General features: G+C 44.1%; 1 protein-coding gene across 1 annotated transcript in view; it reads left to right on the forward strand.

Annotated features, from left to right (window-relative positions):
- DNAJC1 (DnaJ heat shock protein family (Hsp40) member C1) overlaps positions 1-20,132 on the forward strand; it is a 120,079-nt gene that overhangs the window by 2,501 nt on the left and 97,446 nt on the right. The window contains exon 2 of the mRNA XM_081882141.1: positions 612-703. Within this exon, the coding sequence (XP_081738267.1) occupies positions 612-703 (92 nt within the window). The remainder of the gene's footprint in view (positions 1-611; positions 704-20,132) is intronic.

Raw genomic sequence — 20,132 nt, forward strand, 5'->3', positions numbered from 1 at the left:
GGGGCCGGATTAAACCAACTGGTCAATTAGACCCCCGAAACGGACTTTGGACATTCCTGCCTTAGAGTCACCCCCAAAATATTTTGGTACTCCTGCAAACCTTGAGGATCCCCCAAAGCCTGCTGGTATGTCTCTCATGTGGGTGGGAATTGCTATTTTGGCTGCAGAGGATTCACCCTTAGAGAGCGGACTATACTGGAGGTTTTCAATCTTTTTGAGTCAGCTCAGTTGGTTGGAGCGTAGTGCATTAACCTGTTTCCCCAAAGGCAACCCATACAAGTAAGGTTGTGGATTCGATCCCCATCTGGGACAGCTGCATTTTCCTGCATTGCGGGGGCTTTGACCAGATGATCCTCAGGTTCCCTCCCAACCCCACAATTCTATGATTCCACTGCTCCCTTGACCAGCTACATTCTTTCTGCAGCTTCCCTATGAACAGTCTCCAGCACTGCCTTATACCTGTTTAGTCAAATATATTCAACTGAGTTGCATGGGGCTTGCTCTTACTATGCACTGGACTGCAGCTTTTTTTTTAAAAAAAGGTCAGTCATAGGGAAGCAAGAAATAAATAAATTTTAACAGGTTTCTGGCCCATCCCAGATAATTAACAGGTTTCTGGCCCATCCCAGATAACACTTCAAATGCATTGAAATCCCTACTTCTCTGCCAACTTAACCTGTTTCCCCAAAGGCAACCCATACAGGTAAGTTTTACAGTGCTTCTAAAAGATGCTCTGGCTTAGATTTTGGAGAGGCATCATATGAAGGGAAGCCCTAAGCTGGAGTCTCCCATGCAGAAGTCCTCTCTGTGTGAGGTGCGGAGAGATGAGACTCTCAGAGGTGGTGTCTGTTAATTGGGCATCATTTTTTTTATCAATGTAGTGCATCTGTTCCGCTCTGTGTTGTTCATCTGTCTGTTCCTCCAATCTCTTTGGCCTGATCCCATGCCAAGCAGTTCAGGCAGAAGGCTATGGCAATGTGAATGATTATTTAATGTATTTTGGGGTGTTTCTTACGTGAACTGTGTGTTGATTTACATGGATCCGTTACACTAATATGAACTGCAGCTTGCTCTCCAGACTGTGCAGGATAATTAACTCTTATGCCCGTGAAATGCATTCCCCTTTAGGTTAATGTTTTACAGTTGAATAAAAAGGGGTTTCTGACCTCTTCATTTAGATGAGATGAGGACATGGCCATCGTTTATGAAATAGGCAGATCATAATGTGAGATTTATTGGGACAGCTGCAGCTTCTGCAGTCCATTTGAGACATGCAGAGAGTATGTTACTTTCCCTTCCGTAGTACAAATGGATTCTTCCAGGGCTCCTTTATGGCAGAGATGTCTGCAATTTGCTGTTGTGTTATGGAATATAAGATGCTGCCTTATGGCAAGTCAGACCATTGGTCCTGCCTAGCTCAGTATTGTATACAGTACGCTGACTGGCAGTGGCTGTCCTGCCAGATTTTAGACAAGTGTCTCTTCTGAACCAATGTAGAGATGCTGGGGACTGAACCTGGGACTTCTTGCATACAGTGGTACCTCGGGTTAAGTACTTAATTCATTCCAGAGGTCCGTTCTTAACCTGAAACTGTTCTTAACCTGAGGTACCACTTTAGCTAATGGGGCCTCCCACTGCCACCAAGCGATTTCTGTTCTCATCCTGAGGTAAAGTTCTTAACCCGAGGTACTATTTCTGGGTTAGCAGAGTCTGTAACCTGAAGCTTATGTAACCTGAGGTACCACTGTACAAGCTATGTGCTCTAAGAAGGGCCCTGCTCATGTAATGTGAGGGTGGATCTGAGGTTTGTTCTACTGAAAGAGAGGAAGTAAATATTATTTAGGACACAGAAAATAACCAAAGGAATTATGAAATTCTGCTACCCTTGCGGTATATTTGTCAACTTCAGATATCAGTCCTGGTGCGGTGAATGTACAAATTGATGTTAGCAGGGGCGACCTGAGGTTTTTCGCTACCTGAGATGAAAGATCCCTCTGCCGCCCCCACAATGAGCGGGAAGACTCCATAAGGACTCCCCCCGAGAAGCCCTTATGGAGTCTCTCCTATGCCAGGGAGAGAAACCCTGCCACACCGCCCAGTGGTGGTGGGGAAATCTTTCCCAGCCCCTTGTCTGACAGCAGGCATGGGCGTGGCCAAGGGGGGGGCAGGGACAGGCTGCTGCCCCCCCATAACTTTTTAAAAAAGAAATACATAGCAAACTGAGGTTCTGCTCCCCCCCAAAAGAAATATTTTGCAGGGTCTCTTTCTGTGTAGCATTTGGAAAAAAACACATAAATGCATATCCTCCTATTCAAATTTACATGCAGTGGCCAAAAAAACCCAAGTCCTGTGAATGACATTCTGTCACAGAACTGGGCTCTTCTCTCACCCCCACAAAAAGACACTGGATGTTGCTGTGACAACCTTTTTCCTTCTCTCTAACAGATTATGGTCATTGTTTTGCATCAAAAGAGTATTTGCATAGCAGAAATCTGTCTTCAATTACCTCTAAAACAGCTTCAGAAGGGTTTGGGTTGAGAATTTGGGTGTGTATGTGCGTGTGTTTTACTTTTAAAATTTATTCTGCATGAAATTATCTATTTTTGGAACATTGTAGAACATGGCACGATCCTCTGGGGAATGAATGACTGACAGAAGCCATACTGTTGCTTTTGTGGATAATGCCAGTTACATTACAGGCAAGATGGCTGTCTCCAGGAAGTGGCTCTGAGTGAGAGAAGTGTGTCTGCTGCCTGTCTGGTTTCACACAAAAGTCTAGTGTGATTTCTATGTAGCAATGTGCTTTAACTCTTCTGTGCTGCTTTTTTTACACACCAGTGGAATCATTCACTAGAGAATAATTTCTTATCCACTGAGTAATACTGGTCCAGAAATTATTCTCTTAATAACAGACCTGTGTGTCTTCTATTGCAAATGCTGAATATTTGTTTGCTTCTTTCAGAGCTGCCAAAGGCTCAAAGCTCATTAGTCACTACAAAAACCGAGAGATGGGAGGTTTTGAAAGCTGAGTTTTTACACTGTAGTCCTATAATTCTTCAGTATGCCTTACTTAAGTATGCATGGGACTGCAACCTATATGCAACTACTCAGAAGTAAGGCCCAGTGAGGTCAGTGGGGTTAGTTTCTCCCAGGAAAGTGTATATAGGACCACAGCCAAGCAGTGTGAAATTCTTGGGGTTCCAGGTGCTTACCCAGGGTTTGTGTTTCCTTCAGAAATTAGGCACAGCAGAGACTGTGGTGTCTTTATAATATATGGCTTTATTTACACACATATACAACCTGCACCTAGATGGAGGGATGGCAGAACATTCACACATCCTATGAGGATCTGGCTTCACCCTTAAGGGAAGCAAAAAACTATCCTCTGCGACTCTTAGTTTCACCTGTCATCCCCATCTCACATGGAGTTCTTCCCCAAACGACTCCAAGGTCCTCCCCCCCAGACTACACCATTCAAAGTTGAAACCCTAAACGTGGCCTTTGCTTCTTCCCACTAGCACCCCACTCCCCCTTGCTTGGCAATCCTGTCTTCTGATAGTTTCCTTGATGGGCCATTACTTTGCTTTGTTCCTTCATGACTTACACTCAGACAGGCCTCTCTATTCTTAGCATAAGCCGAACCCAGGAATTTCCGTGTTTGGCACAGTTGAATCAAACCTTGATTAATTCTAACTTTTATTGATTCTAATAATTATGGGGAGTCTGGCACCCAGGAATTTAGGGGAATCTGCCCCCTCCAAACCTATAACAGTATCTTATGCTTTTGGTTTCACCCATTTTCTTCTAGAGCAAATTTGGAAACATTCATACACAGTGTCGAGCTTGTACATTATTATGTGACAGTGTGTAATACAGACACATCATTAGGTTTTATATAACTGGCATTCGTATGTATTTGCTCACAAGCAAGTTCCACTGAGTCCAATGGGATTTATTCCCAGGTAAGTGTGCACGGGGTTGGAACCAAAACTATGGCTGACATATTGGGAGAGTCTGGAACCTACTTATGAATGATCATGCATAGGATTGGATTCTGTGTGCATTAATTCCTGGCGCTATTTACATTTGCAGTCATACCTCGGGTTGAATGCGCTTCAGGTTGAGCACATTCGAGTTGTGCTCCGTGGCAACCCGGAAGTAACGGAGCGCGTTACTTCCGGGTTTCGCTGCTTGTGCATGCGCAGACGCTCAAAATGATGTCATGCACAGAAGCGGCCATCGCTAGTTACGTTTGCTTCTGGATGCGAACGGGGCTCTGGAACGGATCCCATTCGTATCCAGAGGTACCATTGTACTCCACGATTATATAAATAAAAGCACCATTGCTTAAAATCATATGTTGTACAAGTTGCAGACCCGTAGGGATAGGGAAACCTGCCCATTTCCATTTCTCTCAGATTCTCATTTTTCCATCCTTAAATTCAGTTCCACAGTTTCCCACAACAGTTTGCAATTTTTTTAAAAAAAAGTCTTCATGAAAATTCATCAGCATTTTAGTGTGAATTTCTCCTAATACACACATTTTTTTGCAAAGTAATTTAATCTATTATGGTGCATTCTTGTAATTTCCACAAATATATGTATTTTTAGCCATACTTAGCCCTAGGATATGTAATTTTTGTACACATTGCTTGGCTGGAGAACTGCACTGTAAAATTAGGAGAGGTGGAAATCACAAAGGATGGCTGCATTTCAGTTTTGTATTTTGTATCGTATTGGAAAGTGCCCAATAGGTAGGTTTGCCTTTAAATGTAAATGGAATTGGATTTCTTCCTCCGTCTCTAGATACCACAGAGGTTCCATGAGGAGGGAAAAGTGGGTTATAAAATGTACTAAAAGAATACAGTGGTGCCTCGCAAGACGAAAAGAATCCGTTCCGTGAGTCTCTTCGTCTAGCGGTTTTTTTGTCTTGCGAAGCAAGCCCATTGACGGCTTAGCGGATTAGCGCTATTAGAGGCTTTTAGCGGCTTATCAGCTTAGCGGATAAGCAGATAAGCGGCTTAGCGGCTTAGAAAAAGGGGGGGGAAGGGAAAAAACCCCGCAGGAACTCGCAAGAGATTTTCGTCTTGCGAAGCAAGCCCATAGGAAATTCGTTTTGCGAAGCACCTCCAAAACGGAAAACTCTTTCGTCTAGCGAGTTTTCCGTCTTGCAAGGCAAGCACCACTGTATGACAAGCATCAGCATGTGTAATGACGAACGTTCTGGAAAACTGCTGGCAGAATATATAAAGCCACACACATTTATTCTGCATGCTTTCTCCTGCCCATGCAGAATTGCTTATGAAGAGGCCTTCACTCTTGCAAATTCTACTGAATGTTTATTGGGCACTGTTTATATATGAATGCTCTTGAATGGAGGTGGAGCAGCAGTTCGGCTTGCCAAACCCCTGTCCCGCTTGATCTCATTGATAATGGAGCCGAGTGAATAATCTGGAAATCATTTATGTCAATAGCCTGTTTCTCTGCCTGTGCAGTATTTGTCATTACACCACAGTTTCCACAGATTTATTCATTTTTTTCCTGTTGTCTTTAAATTTATTGGACTTTCAGGCCATAAATATTTCAGATGTATGTTGTCTGATTTACAGTCTGATCCAAGTCAATGGGGCTACATTGGCCGAAATCCAAGTTCTTTGGCTTAATTGGGCCGCGAATTGAACTGCCCATTTTTATTGGACAGGCTTGTCAATTGGCACTCTCCGGTTTCATGATTGCATGGAAACGTAAGACGCGCAAGTACATTTTGCAGTGTGCGTCTGTGTATGTGTGTGTTTGTGGGGGAAAGAGAGAGAATTTAAACTTTTATGCCTCCAAATAAATTCTTTTGTATTCCTTTCATTGTCTCCTGATCTTCTGAGAGTGAGAATTAGCTGTCAACTTTCACTCGGTATTTAAATCAGTGTGTTTATCTCCGCAGACTTGTTTATTTCCACTGGAGACAAATTGATGTCACAGCTGGTCTTGCTTGTTTGAAAACCCCTTGGTGCTGAGAGCTGCCGAAGCAATTTTACCTATTGCTAGAGCATGTCAGGAAATGAAATACTTATAGCCTTAGTAATTTCCAAGCAGCTACCAAGTTTGGCTGCTGAAGGAATCACAGGAATCATGCCACATCACAAAGTTGCCCATTCTTGCTGAATCCTTAAGCCTACCTTGCATGTTTTGAAAAGGCTGTGTTAGTCACAGAGAAGGGAGACTTGTCGTGTTTTATGCTTGTTTTCATCCCCTCCTGGGGATTAAACGAATGACTCTAAAAGCTACTGAAGCCATGTCCACATCAGAGGAAATTTGAGAACCTCATGCAGACTCTGCCAGAGTAGGACTAGAGTGGGATGTGTCTTCAGATGTAATGCAGTTCTAACCATGATGCATTGTAACATCTGAACCAACTTCATCCTCCAACAAATAATGATTTGCCATCAGGCCAGGATTTAAGACGTGGTTGAAATCTCGTTTGCGAACCATACTTTGGGCAAAATCATAGCTTGATATTGCATTTGAACTAATCAAACTTTATGATCTGTGGGGCAGTTTAAGCCTTCCTATAGCTCTCCCTCTTCCTCCTAAAATGTATGGACCATGAGGACAGCAAGTAAAAGGTAAAGGTAAAGGGACCCCTGACCATTAGGTCCAGTCGTGGCCGACTCTGGGGTTGCGGCGCTCATCTCGCTTTATTGGCCGAGGGAGCCTGCATACAGCTTCCGGGTCATGTGGCCAGCATGACTAAGCTGCTTCTGGCGAACCAGAGTAGCACACGGAAACGCTGTTTACCTTCCCGCCGGAGCGATACCTATTTATCTACTTGCACTTGTGCTTTCGAGCTGCTAGGTTGGCAGGAGCAGGGACCGAGCAATGGGAGCTCATCCCATCATGGGGATTCGAACCGCCGACCTTCTGATCGGCAAGTCCTAGGCGCTGTGGTTTAACCCACAGCGCCACCCGCGTCCCAGGACAGCAAGTAGTTGACTGTAATTCACAGGCTGAAGGAGCAAGCCTTTATAGGATGTAGCCTACCTGTGTCCTAAAACTATTCGTTCATTGTAAAAGGGAGCCAATAGGCTGCTTCATGGGTTAGCAAGTCTTCATTCTCCTAGTTGAACCATACACACACTTATGGCACCAGGCAACTATGGGCTGAGTGAGATCCAGCTGTTCAGCCCCACTCCCTTGCCTCTGAGGACCTTAGTGGGAGCTTGGTGGCAACAGCCAGCAAAGGAAGACTGGTCTCCATCATGGGCCGAGAGAAATCCAGCTGTCCAGCTCCATCCTTGGAGGACATCAGGGGGAGCTGCTGACTGATATGACACTTGGAAAGGACAAGGGCATATATGGATCCTGTAATTTCTGTTCCTGTGCTAGATTTGAGTGTAGTTTTATTTTGAGAATCTTTTGTAAATAGCTTTCACAGCTAGAAAGCAGAATAACAGTATCCTGCGGTATGATCTTTGCATTTAATACCTAAATAGATTTGGTGAGCACTTTTGAAGCTCAGTTGTAACCCCTACAACATGGTAACCTTCTTTATGAACCCCAAATGGACTTGTTTCTAGAGGCTGGTTTTATGCCTAACTCCTCTTGCTTTTACATCTGCTTTGAAGAGAATAAACTTGTCACATTTTCCCTGCCTTAGAGCACAGCTATGTAGTGGACAATGCAGCTGATCGTGACTTTTCCCCCTCTGCGCTTTCCTCTTTTTCTACCCTGTGCCTCAATGAACTGTTTGGCAAGGAGTTTCCTGTGCACATTTGCTTTGTGGCTGGCTAAACACATGCAACTATCACCGCAAACAAGATGAAGTGTTGTGTTTGCTACTGGAATCATCTAAACTGTGTACACACTATATACCTTTAGAGCACACTCAAAGCACGTTCTTTCCCTCTAAGAATTCTGGGTACTGTTAAGAGTTGCTGGGAATTGCTAGTGCAGAGAGCGGAGGCTAGTCTGCTTGTGGGGGCAAACTACCACTAGCATTTAATCCTCTGCTTGCAGGATTTGCACTGGCTGCAAATCTGCAACCAGGTCAAGTCAGCACTAGCCTATAAATCCCTATACAGCCCAGGACCAGAACACTCTGGTTTGTGGGAGAGTTTCTCTTGCAGGTTCCAAAAATCTCAGAAGCCTGTGACTGCCTCTGCTCTGTGGAATCACATTCCTGTCAAGGTACAACAGGCATCCAGAGGATTGGCAGTTGAAATCAATGGAATATCCCAAATTGGCAAGTTTAACAAGTAAAATTAGAAATCAAGCTGAGGCAAAATTTAAGGAGAATTGGAAAATGTTTGTAGATTATTAAAAAAAAAAATTGCAAGTAGCCTTAGAGTAAAAACAGCAGTAAAATTTAAATTTGAAAATATTGTGGAGAAGATAAGGCATAGAATAACCATAATGTGCAGCATTATTTGGTAAATTAGGGAAACCATGGAGGTGGGGGTAGTCTAAAGCCAAGTGATTGTAAACTGGAAAATGTTATAAATTCTTTTGAAATATATAAATAATATATTTTTTTTAAATGCAGCAGGCATCCACTATCTGTACTTTTCAGAAATAACCAATGGATTTTTGTTCCAACAGGCTTTCCCAGCTGGATAAATGTGTCTTTACCACAAGTCTCCACTTGTTAGAGTTTTTGTTTTGTTTTAAACATATTTGTTGCTTTTAACTGTTTTAAATTATCTTATATGTAAATGTAAATTTATATGGAGATGGTGGTTTAGAAGGCAATTAATTATTATTATTATTCTATATTTATTTATTCCCTGATGTTTCCCCTGACAGGATTCAAGGGAACTTACAGAGAAACATCAGGCATTAAAGTACAATTAGACATTGACAGAATTAAAAATATATACACATATAAAATCTATTAAAACCATACCAATAATTACAATAGGAACATCATGGCACCATCCTATTCAATTCTCAAAGGCCTATAGAACAAGAAAGACAGTAAAGAGAGAGCCAATCTAGCTTCTTTAGGGAGGGAGTTCCGAAGTCTAGGAGCAGCCACTGAGAAGGTCCTCACAATACGTGCCTGTGAGGGTTGTGGGACTGAGAGAAGGGCCTCCCCCAGAGATCTCAAAACCCAGGTTCGGATGAGGGAATACAGTCTTTCAGATAGCTTGGACCCTTGTAATAAACCAATGATAGCTTTTCTACTTTATTAACAAAGTGGGTTTTGGTTTTTTTAAGTACAAAACTTTTTCGAGGTTTTGGAGAAGGTGTCCTAGCGACATTACTGGTGCTGGCCAATCAGTGCCATGCTTCTGCTGTGAAATTGATGTTTCCTTCTCCCTGCTACCCCAAGGCTTAACCCTGGAGGAGAATAAGTATATTTGAAGTGAATTGTGTTGAGGCTGCCATATGGCTCTATACATGCTTCATCCTTCTCCCCAAATTTCTAGTTCTGGCTTGTTTCTGAATATGGCATCAGCATTCATACAACTGGCTCCACATGTGGCAGCACAAAGATGAAGCACCTAAAAGCACAGTGACCACATGCAAATGGGGTCATTTGCTCAGGCTCTTGTTTCAACAGAATGTGGTTGGGATTGCAGTGTTTAGTAACACATGCTTGGATCTTTAATCTTGGATCTTTATACCTTTCAGACATTCTTAAGTGTTTATGCACTAGTTAAGTAGAATAAATTCTATTGATATATATAGAAAGTTTAATTTTATTTGTCTCAGCAATATAGGAGCATTAACTGGACTTATTGTGAGCAGCTAAACGTTAATTTAGGAGAAGAAGAGATCATTAGCTCTACTTCAAGGAGGAGCATTACAGTTTAATGAGAATTAATAATTTTGCAGTGCATAGGAGCATATTGCCTCAAGCAAGGCATGTTGCAAGCACAGTATTACAAATAGCTGTTTAAAATTAATGCCCCGATACTATCACACATTGCTAAATTATCCATAATGATTTTATGCTGTCCTTGTAGGTAAAATGTATACTCAGGTCATACTGGACATTAATGAATGCTTTTAAGACATGGGCACTTAGATCTTAAACACACTAATTGAAAATCCCATTGAAATCAATGTGACTTACTTACAGGCAATGTGGCTAGGTCTGAGGTTACTGTCAGTAATCTATAAATTACATGAGAGTCAGGCTATTTGATTTAAGTCTATTTAGTTCCACTGAACGCTTGAATTCCTTAGACCAGTCTTCCACCACCTGTGGCCTTCTATATGATGTTGGACTACATCTCCTATCATTCCTGGCCATTGTCTATGGTAGCTTGGACTAATGTCAGCTGCAGTTCAAAACATCTAGATGGCACCAGGTTAGATCCTCCATTGCTCCATAATCTTAACTTTGATTCATGCACACACCCAGACAGACCCCTGGAGATGACAGTAAAGGGGCCATGGAGCTGCCCTGGGCATTTCTTATTACTCATCTCCAACTCAAAATTCTCTCAGGATTAGGAGATAGAATATTCCTGATGGCATCTAGGTGGTATAAACTGCGGAAACACTCTTGCAACTTCCAGTGACAGCAGGATACTCCTGGTGGTCTATGCTGGTTCCTCGTTGTTCATGTGGCAGACTTGATCTTATGGGTTCTACAGTGTTCACATGGCTGGCTACTTCGTTATTTCTTTTTAATTTACTACCTGCCCTTCACCCTGGGTATATCAACCTCTAATGAAGACCCCAGTGACACAAAGTCTGAAGATCTTATGGGGGCCCCCTGTCTCCAGTGCTACTTTGGGAACCTCCAGCATCTCTGGTGAAGCAACAAAAGGCCCATCTGCAGCAGAGGACCAGGAGGGACCCTGGCTCACCTGGATGATGATGATGATGATGATGCACATACCGCTTACTTGCCAAAATGGCTTCTAAGTGGTTTACAAGTAAAAAGTGGATAAAAATATAAAACTGTAGCAGCTCCTTCACCTGTGCAATTGGAGGGAGAAGTTGAACATCCCCTCTGCCCCAGGGATAACCAGTGTCAGAAAGTGCAGGCGCAGTGTGCTGGACCCGGGGGAAAGGTACCGTGAGCGTAGTCTGAGTCCACACGAAGAGGGGCGAGGTCCGAGGCGGAGAGCCGGGCGGGGAACAGGAACGCTGGAACAGGAGGCCGAGCAGGGAACAGGAACACCGGATGGTCAGGAACAGGAGGCCAAGCAGGGATCAGGAACACAGGAAGGTCCAAAGCCAACAACGACGTTGCTCCCGCAACCTGGGACCGGGCTGACTGGGCTTTTATCCTCTTCTAAGGCCAGGGGCGGTCCCGGCCCCCAGGAGCCCCGCCTCCTCTGGCCTTAAGGCGAGCACTCCTCCTGGGAGCAACCAGTTCCCTTCGCCTCTCTGCCCTAAGCCTCTGCAGATCAGGAGAGGCCGAAGGGTTACTGGGCCCTGGAGGAGGCTCACCTGTAGCCACTGAGTCCTCAAGCCCCTCTGGGGCCTGAAGGGTTTCACCTGGGGCCAGCTCCTGGTGCTCTGCCACAGGTGCAGGCTCTTCAGCATCTAGGCCTTGCCCCAGTTCAGCCAGCCCTGGAGGCGGGGACTCCTGTGCAGGCTGGGATTCCTCTGGTTCATCCTCTGAATCGGAATCCCAGGCCATCACACGCAGGCAGTCCATTGTTGATGGAAGGCACACTTCAAGACCCAAAAGAACCAGGATCCTCGTGGCGGACAAGATGCAAGTGGGAAGGCTGAAAACTGGTGGTGAGCGCAACAGTATTCTGCCCACCTGTGATTTCTAGCAACACTTATTCAAAGATGTATTGACTTCTCCAGAGATCCATGCAAAGTGCAGCTCTATTGCATTTCTAGTCCCAGTCCTGTTCCAAAGGCAATATTCAGAGGCCAGCCATGATCAGAAGCCATGTAGTCTTGCTGTGAGGTTCCTGAATGGAGAAGAGAGCTAGGGCCAACCTGAGAAGCAGAAGAGGGCACCCCACTTCAGTCCATGTGCAGAAGCCAACTAGAGACAGGCGGGTGGATCTCATTTCACCTCTGGCAATGGGGCAGTGTCCTTCACTACAGCAGGCTAGCTCAGGGCAGCACAGAGCAGGCCAGCTAACACACACACACACACACACTTCTGTCCTCTAGCATAGGGGTGGGCAAGCTCTCACCCTCCAGATGTTGCTGAACTGCAACATCCCTCCTGACCATTGGCTGTGCTGGCTGTGGCTGGTGGGAGTCAGGTCCCAATGACATCTGGAGGGCCACCTGCTTTAACACCTTGATGCCGCTCCCCCAGGGCATCTACCGTCTGAGGCAGCTGCCTAACTCTGCATCATGGTAGGGCTGGTCCTAAGAGCCGCGGTGCTGTCGGCCCCACTTCCTTTAATCTTTTAAGGTTGGGTTATTTGTGCTGTGGTGCATGCAACAACCCAGTCTGCAAAGAGGGCAGTTTGCACGGGGCTCAAAGTGATGTTGAGTCCAACGGCAAAGTCTTGTCAATTTAAAACTGGGAGCAATTCCTGCTGAAGTCTTGGTGGAAAAGCTGACTTGAATCCCATCCTTCTGGCCCCCTCCTGCCTCTCCTGTCACCCTCTCCCTCTCCCTTTGGGGCACTGCTGTATACTTGGGCACAGAACCATGACACAAATTTGCATATGCTAATTTACAAATGCCTCTGGGCAAACGGAGGTGGTGGGTGGGTGGAGCCTCCCAAACACCATGCTTAGCAATGTGCCCAGATGCCCTGCAAGCAGAAATAATAATAATAATAATAATAATAATTATTATTATTATTTTAAAGAGAGAACATGGGGGGCTTTCACAAAAGATCTGGGGCTGCAGCTTCTCCCTCTTGCTGAGAAAGAGAGAAAAACAGACAAGTGGTTTCCTCACCCTTTTCCTGGTGCTTAATTAGCTCCTCTGCGTGAGTCCCCATTGTGCAAGCTGAATGCTGCGGCAGGCAGGAGGAAGGGAAGGGAAGGGTGCCGCATCATCATTGAGGTCAGACCTGCTGTCCAGTATAGTGGCCCGAGAGTTGCAGAGACAAATGCCAGGCAGCACTCAGAACTGCAAAGGCTCTAGTTGCACGTACATGTACATTTAAAGCACATAACTCCCCGCCCCCCCGAATACTGGGAACTATAGTTTACCCTCACAGAACTACAATTCCCAGAAACCTTAATAAGCTACAGTTCCCAGGATTCTCTGGAGAAAGTCATGCTTTTTTTGGATGTATGATATGGATCTGCCCTCTTTTGGGAAAATGCGTTTTCTCTCTCTTACTCTAGCTTATAATTACAGATAGGTAGCCGTGTTGGTCTGCCATGGTCAAAACAAAATAAAAAAATTCCTTCCAGTAGCACCTTAAAGACCAACTGAGTTAGTTCTAGGTATGAGCTTTCGTGTGCATGCACACTTCTTCAGATACACTGAAACAGAAGTCACCGGACCTTTCTATATAGTGAGAAGGTGGGGAGGGGTATTACTCAGAAGGGTGGTGGGAATGGGTGATTGGCAGATAGCTGCGATGAGCCTGTTGACGACTCTTAACGACTGCAATAGGTCTAACAGGAAAAAGCAAGGGGTGAGAAGGTGAAAAATGGCTTTGTCATGTATAATGAGATAAGAATCCAATGTCTTTGTTCAAACCAGGTCTCTCCATAGTTTTAAGTTTGGTGATAAGTTGCAATTCAGCAGCTTCTCTTTCCAGTCTATTTCTGAAATTCCTTTGTAATAGAACAGCTACTTTGAGATCTTGTATAGAATGTCCTGGGAGATTGAAGTGTTCTCCTACTGGTTTTTCTGTCTTGTGGTTCCTGATGTCGGATTTATGTCCGTTTATTCTTTGGCGTAAGGTCTGGCCTGTTTGTCCAATATAGAGAGCTGAAGGACACTGTTGGCATTTTATGGCATACACAATGTTAGACGATGAGCAATTAAATAGTCCCGAGATGGTATGTGTGATGTTGTTGGGGCCAGTAATGGTGTTGTCCGGGTGTATGTGGCAGCAAAGTTGGCATCTGGGTTTATTGCAGGCTCTGGTGCCAGTGTCCGTGTTAAGTCTGGTTATAGTATTATTGTGGGTTAGGAGTTGTTTAAGATTGGGGGGCTGTCTGGAGGCAATGAAAGGTCTTCCTCCCAGAGCTTGAGAAAGAGAACTGTCATTGTCCAGGAGAGGTTGTAGATCTCTGATGATGCGTTGTACTGTTTTAACTTGGGAGCTGTATGTGATGACTAGAGGTGTTCTGTTATTTTCTTTTTTGGGTCTGTCTTGCAGCAAGTTCTCTCTGGGTATCAGTCTGGCTCTGTTGATCTGTTGTCTAACTTCATCTGCTGGGTATTTTAGTTCTAAAAAGGTTTGCTGTAGATCTCTTAGGTGAGAGTCTCTGTCTGTAGAATTGGAGCAGATGCGGCTGTAACGTAGTGCCTGGCTATATACAATGGACTGTTTGGTATGTTTGGGATGGTAGCTAGAGGCATGTAGATATGTTTGTCGGTCAGTTGGTTTACGGTATAAGGTGGTGTCTATGCGCCCATCCTGTATTTTTATAGTAGTGTCCAAAAAATGTATTTCTTGCATAGATTGATTCATTGTTAGGTTGATGGTGGGGTGAAAATCATTGAATTTCTGGTGGAAGGTGTCCAGGGTCTGTTGACCATGTGTCCAGATGATAAAAATATCATCAATGTATCGCAGGTACAAGAGAGGTTTGAGTGGGTAGGAGTTTAGGAAACGTTGTTCTAAATCCGCCATGAAGATGTTGGCATACTGTGGGGCCATGCGGGTGCCCATTGCTGTGCCGCTGATCTGAAGGAACAGGTCATCACCGAATTTGAAGTTGTTGTGGGTAAGGACAAATTGGCAGAGTTTGGTAGCAAAGTCCGCTGTGGTTTTATCTGAAATGGTATTCCTTATAGCTTGTAAACCATCGTTGTGTGGGATGTTGGTATACAGAGATTCCACATCCATAGTAGCTAGTATAGTATTGTTGGGAAGATTATTTAAAGATTGTATTTTCCTCAGAAAATCTGTGGTGTCACGTACATAGCTGGGAGCACTGATGGCATATGGTTTCAGAACAGAGTCCATATAACCGGAGACACCCACTGTAATAGTGCCAATACCTGAAATGATGGGGCGTCCTGGATTTCCTGGTTTGTGTATTTTAGGTAGAAGATAGAAAGTTCCTGGTCGAGGTTCTGTTGGTGTGTTTGTGAGGATCTGTTCTTGGATGTGTGGGGGTAGCTCCTTAACAATCTTGTTCAGTTCTTTTTTGTATTCTTGTGTGGGGTCTGAGTCCAATTTTATGTAAAAGGCGGTATTGGAAAGTTGTCTGTGAGCCTCCTGAATGTAGTCAGTTTTGTTCATGATGACGACCGCTCCACCTTTGTCCGCTTCTTTAATTATAATGTCTGGGTTGTTTCTGAGATTATCTATGGCTCTCCTTTCGGCATGGTTTAGATTTTGTTGTAAGCGATGGTGTTTTCTGGTCACATCTGTTTGGATTCTGTGGCGGAAGCAGTCAATGTACAAGTCCAGTGTGGTATTGCGTCCATCAGGAGGGGTCCATGTGGAGTCCCTTTTTGTGTAACACTTTTTCGGTGGTAGTTGGTGGTCAGTGTTCTGTTGGGAGGGTGGTTGTTGTTCTGCAGTGGGTTGTGAAGTTGTTGCTTGTTCTGCTTTGTCTTGTTGTTGTGTGTGTTGAAAATACTCCTTCAGGCGTAAACGGCGGAAAAATGCTTCCAAGTCCCCACAGAACTGAATCATGTCTGGGGATTTGGCAGGGCAGAATGACAGTCCACGTGAAAGGACTGATTCCTCAGCTGGGCTGAGTGCTTGCTGTGAGAGATTGACAATATTGTTGATCTTGTTTTGATTATTAGCCTGTAGGTTGGAAAGGTTAGAGAGTTTCTTGTTTTTCTGTTTTTTCAGTAGCTCCAGTTGAGAGTGGTAAATGTTCTGTTTTTCCTTTTGGAACTCTTGCCAAGCTTGGTGGTTCCTGATAGAGTTGTCCAATACAAGGAGTTCCTCCTTTATTAGCTTCTGTTTAGAGTAGAGAACGCTGATCAGATGTTTGAGCAGCTTCTTAGAGAAAGTGCTGCATAGTTTTCTTGCATATTCAGTGGGATACGTGGATTGTAGAGGGTTCTTAATTCTAAGACCCTTGGGTATAATGTCCAGGTTCTTGCATTTAGTAAGAAAGAAGATATCAGTCTGTACCTGTGCAAGTTTCTTGGTGAGGTTGATGGACTTCCATTTCATGCGGCTCAATGTGGTGCCTTCCATAGTTCCAGTTACAGATAGGTAGCCGTGTTGGTCTGCCATGGTCAAAACAAAATAAAAAAATTCCTTCCAGTAGCACCTTAAAGACCAACTGAGTTAGTTCTAGGTATGAGCTTTCGTGTGCATGCACACTTCTTCAGATACACTGAAACAGAAGTCACCGGACCTTTCTATATAGTGAGAAGGTGGGGAGGGGTATTACTCAGAAGGGTGGTGGGAATGGGTGATTGGCAGATAGCTGCGATGAGCCTGTTGACGACTCTTAACGACTGCAATAGGTCTAACAGGAAAAAGCAAGGGGTGAGAAGGTGAAAAATGGCTTTGTCATGTATAATGAGATAAGAATCCAATGTCTTTGTTCAAACCAGGTCTCTCCATAGTTTTAAGTTTGGTGATAAGTTGCAATTCAGCAGCTTCTCTTTCCAGTCTATTTCTGAAATTCCTTTGTAATAGAACAGCTACTTTGAGATCTTGTATAGAATGTCCTGGGAGATTGAAGTGTTCTCCTACTGGTTTTTCTGTCTTGTGGTTCCTGATGTCGGATTTATGTCCGTTTATTCTTTGGCGTAAGGTCTGGCCTGTTTGTCCAATATAGAGAGCTGAAGGACACTGTTGGCATTTTATGGCATACACAATGTTAGACGATGAGCAATTAAATAGTCCCGAGATGGTATGTGTGATGTTGTTGGGGCCAGTAATGGTGTTGTCCGGGTGTATGTGGCAGCAAAGTTGGCATCTGGGTTTATTGCAGGCTCTGGTGCCAGTGTCCGTGTTAAGTCTGGTTATAGTATTATTGTGGGTTAGGAGTTGTTTAAGATTGGGGGGCTGTCTGGAGGCAATGAAAGGTCTTCCTCCCAGAGCTTGAGAAAGAGAACTGTCATTGTCCAGGAGAGGTTGTAGATCTCTGATGATGCGTTGTACTGTTTTAACTTGGGAGCTGTATGTGATGACTAGAGGTGTTCTGTTATTTTCTTTTTTGGGTCTGTCTTGCAGCAAGTTCTCTCTGGGTATCAGTCTGGCTCTGTTGATCTGTTGTCTAACTTCATCTGCTGGGTATTTTAGTTCTAAAAAGGTTTGCTGTAGATCTCTTAGGTGAGAGTCTCTGTCTGTAGAATTGGAGCAGATGCGGCTGTAACGTAGTGCCTGGCTATATACAATGGACTGTTTGGTATGTTTGGGATGGTAGCTAGAGGCATGTAGATATGTTTGTCGGTCAGTTGGTTTACGGTATAAGGTGGTGTCTATGCGCCCATCCTGTATTTTTATAGTAGTGTCCAAAAAATGTATTTCTTGCATAGATTGATTCATTGTTAGGTTGATGGTGGGGTGAAAATCATTGAATTTCTGGTGGAAGGTGTCCAGGGTCTGTTGACCATGTGTCCAGATGATAAAAATATCATCAATGTATCGCAGGTACAAGAGAGGTTTGAGTGGGTAGGAGTTTAGGAAACGTTGTTCTAAATCCGCCATGAAGATGTTGGCATACTGTGGGGCCATGCGGGTGCCCATTGCTGTGCCGCTGATCTGAAGGAACAGGTCATCACCGAATTTGAAGTTGTTGTGGGTAAGGACAAATTGGCAGAGTTTGGTAGCAAAGTCCGCTGTGGTTTTATCTGAAATGGTATTCCTTATAGCTTGTAAACCATCGTTGTGTGGGATGTTGGTATACAGAGATTCCACATCCATAGTAGCTAGTATAGTATTGTTGGGAAGATTATTTAAAGATTGTATTTTCCTCAGAAAATCTGTGGTGTCACGTACATAGCTGGGAGCACTGATGGCATATGGTTTCAGAACAGAGTCCATATAACCGGAGACACCCACTGTAATAGTGCCAATACCTGAAATGATGGGGCGTCCTGGATTTCCTGGTTTGTGTATTTTAGGTAGAAGATAGAAAGTTCCTGGTCGAGGTTCTGTTGGTGTGTTTGTGAGGATCTGTTCTTGGATGTGTGGGGGTAGCTCCTTAACAATCTTGTTCAGTTCTTTTTTGTATTCTTGTGTGGGGTCTGAGTCCAATTTTATGTAAAAGGCGGTATTGGAAAGTTGTCTGTGAGCCTCCTGAATGTAGTCAGTTTTGTTCATGATGACGACCGCTCCACCTTTGTCCGCTTCTTTAATTATAATGTCTGGGTTGTTTCTGAGATTATCTATGGCTCTCCTTTCGGCATGGTTTAGATTTTGTTGTAAGCGATGGTGTTTTCTGGTCACATCTGTTTGGATTCTGTGGCGGAAGCAGTCAATGTACAAGTCCAGTGTGGTATTGCGTCCATCAGGAGGGGTCCATGTGGAGTCCCTTTTTGTGTAACACTTTTTCGGTGGTAGTTGGTGGTCAGTGTTCTGTTGGGAGGGTGGTTGTTGTTCTGCAGTGGGTTGTGAAGTTGTTGCTTGTTCTGCTTTGTCTTGTTGTTGTGTGTGTTGAAAATACTCCTTCAGGCGTAAACGGCGGAAAAATGCTTCCAAGTCCCCACAGAACTGAATCATGTCTGGGGATTTGGCAGGGCAGAATGACAGTCCACGTGAAAGGACTGATTCCTCAGCTGGGCTGAGTGCTTGCTGTGAGAGATTGACAATATTGTTGATCTTGTTTTGATTATTAGCCTGTAGGTTGGAAAGGTTAGAGAGTTTCTTGTTTTTCTGTTTTTTCAGTAGCTCCAGTTGAGAGTGGTAAATGTTCTGTTTTTCCTTTTGGAACTCTTGCCAAGCTTGGTGGTTCCTGATAGAGTTGTCCAATACAAGGAGTTCCTCCTTTATTAGCTTCTGTTTAGAGTAGAGAACGCTGATCAGATGTTTGAGCAGCTTCTTAGAGAAAGTGCTGCATAGTTTTCTTGCATATTCAGTGGGATACGTGGATTGTAGAGGGTTCTTAATTCTAAGACCCTTGGGTATAATGTCCAGGTTCTTGCATTTAGTAAGAAAGAAGATATCAGTCTGTACCTGTGCAAGTTTCTTGGTGAGGTTGATGGACTTCCATTTCATGCGGCTCAATGTGGTGCCTTCCATAGTTCCAGTTACAGATAGGTAGCCGTGTTGGTCTGCCATGGTCAAAACAAAATAAAAAAATTCCTTCCAGTAGCACCTTAAAGACCAACTGAGTTAGTTCTAGGTATGAGCTTTCGTGTGCATGCACACTTCTTCAGATACACTGAAACAGAAGTCACCGGACCTTTCTATATAGTGAGAAGGTGGGGAGGGGTATTACTCAGAAGGGTGGTGGGAATGGGTGATTGGCAGATAGCTGCGATGAGCCTGTTGACGACTCTTAACGACTGCAATAGGTCTAACAGGAAAAAGCAAGGGGTGAGAAGGTGAAAAATGGCTTTGTCATGTATAATGAGATAAGAATCCAATGTCTTTGTTCAAACCAGGTCTCTCCATAGTTTTAAGTTTGGTGATAAGTTGCAATTCAGCAGCTTCTCTTTCCAGTCTATTTCTGAAATTCCTTTGTAATAGAACAGCTACTTTGAGATCTTGTATAGAATGTCCTGGGAGATTGAAGTGTTCTCCTACTGGTTTTTCTGTCTTGTGGTTCCTGATGTCGGATTTATGTCCGTTTATTCTTTGGCGTAAGGTCTGGCCTGTTTGTCCAATATAGAGAGCTGAAGGACACTGTTGGCATTTTATGGCATACACAATGTTAGACGATGAGCAATTAAATAGTCCCGAGATGGTATGTGTGATGTTGTTGGGGCCAGTAATGGTGTTGTCCGGGTGTATGTGGCAGCAAAGTTGGCATCTGGGTTTATTGCAGGCTCTGGTGCCAGTGTCCGTGTTAAGTCTGGTTATAGTATTATTGTGGGTTAGGAGTTGTTTAAGATTGGGGGGCTGTCTGGAGGCAATGAAAGGTCTTCCTCCCAGAGCTTGAGAAAGAGAACTGTCATTGTCCAGGAGAGGTTGTAGATCT

The sequence above is a fragment of the Podarcis erhardii genome, assembly GCF_964252035.2.
Source record: "Podarcis erhardii genome assembly, chromosome: 12".
NCBI lineage: Eukaryota > Metazoa > Chordata > Lepidosauria > Squamata > Lacertidae > Podarcis > Podarcis erhardii.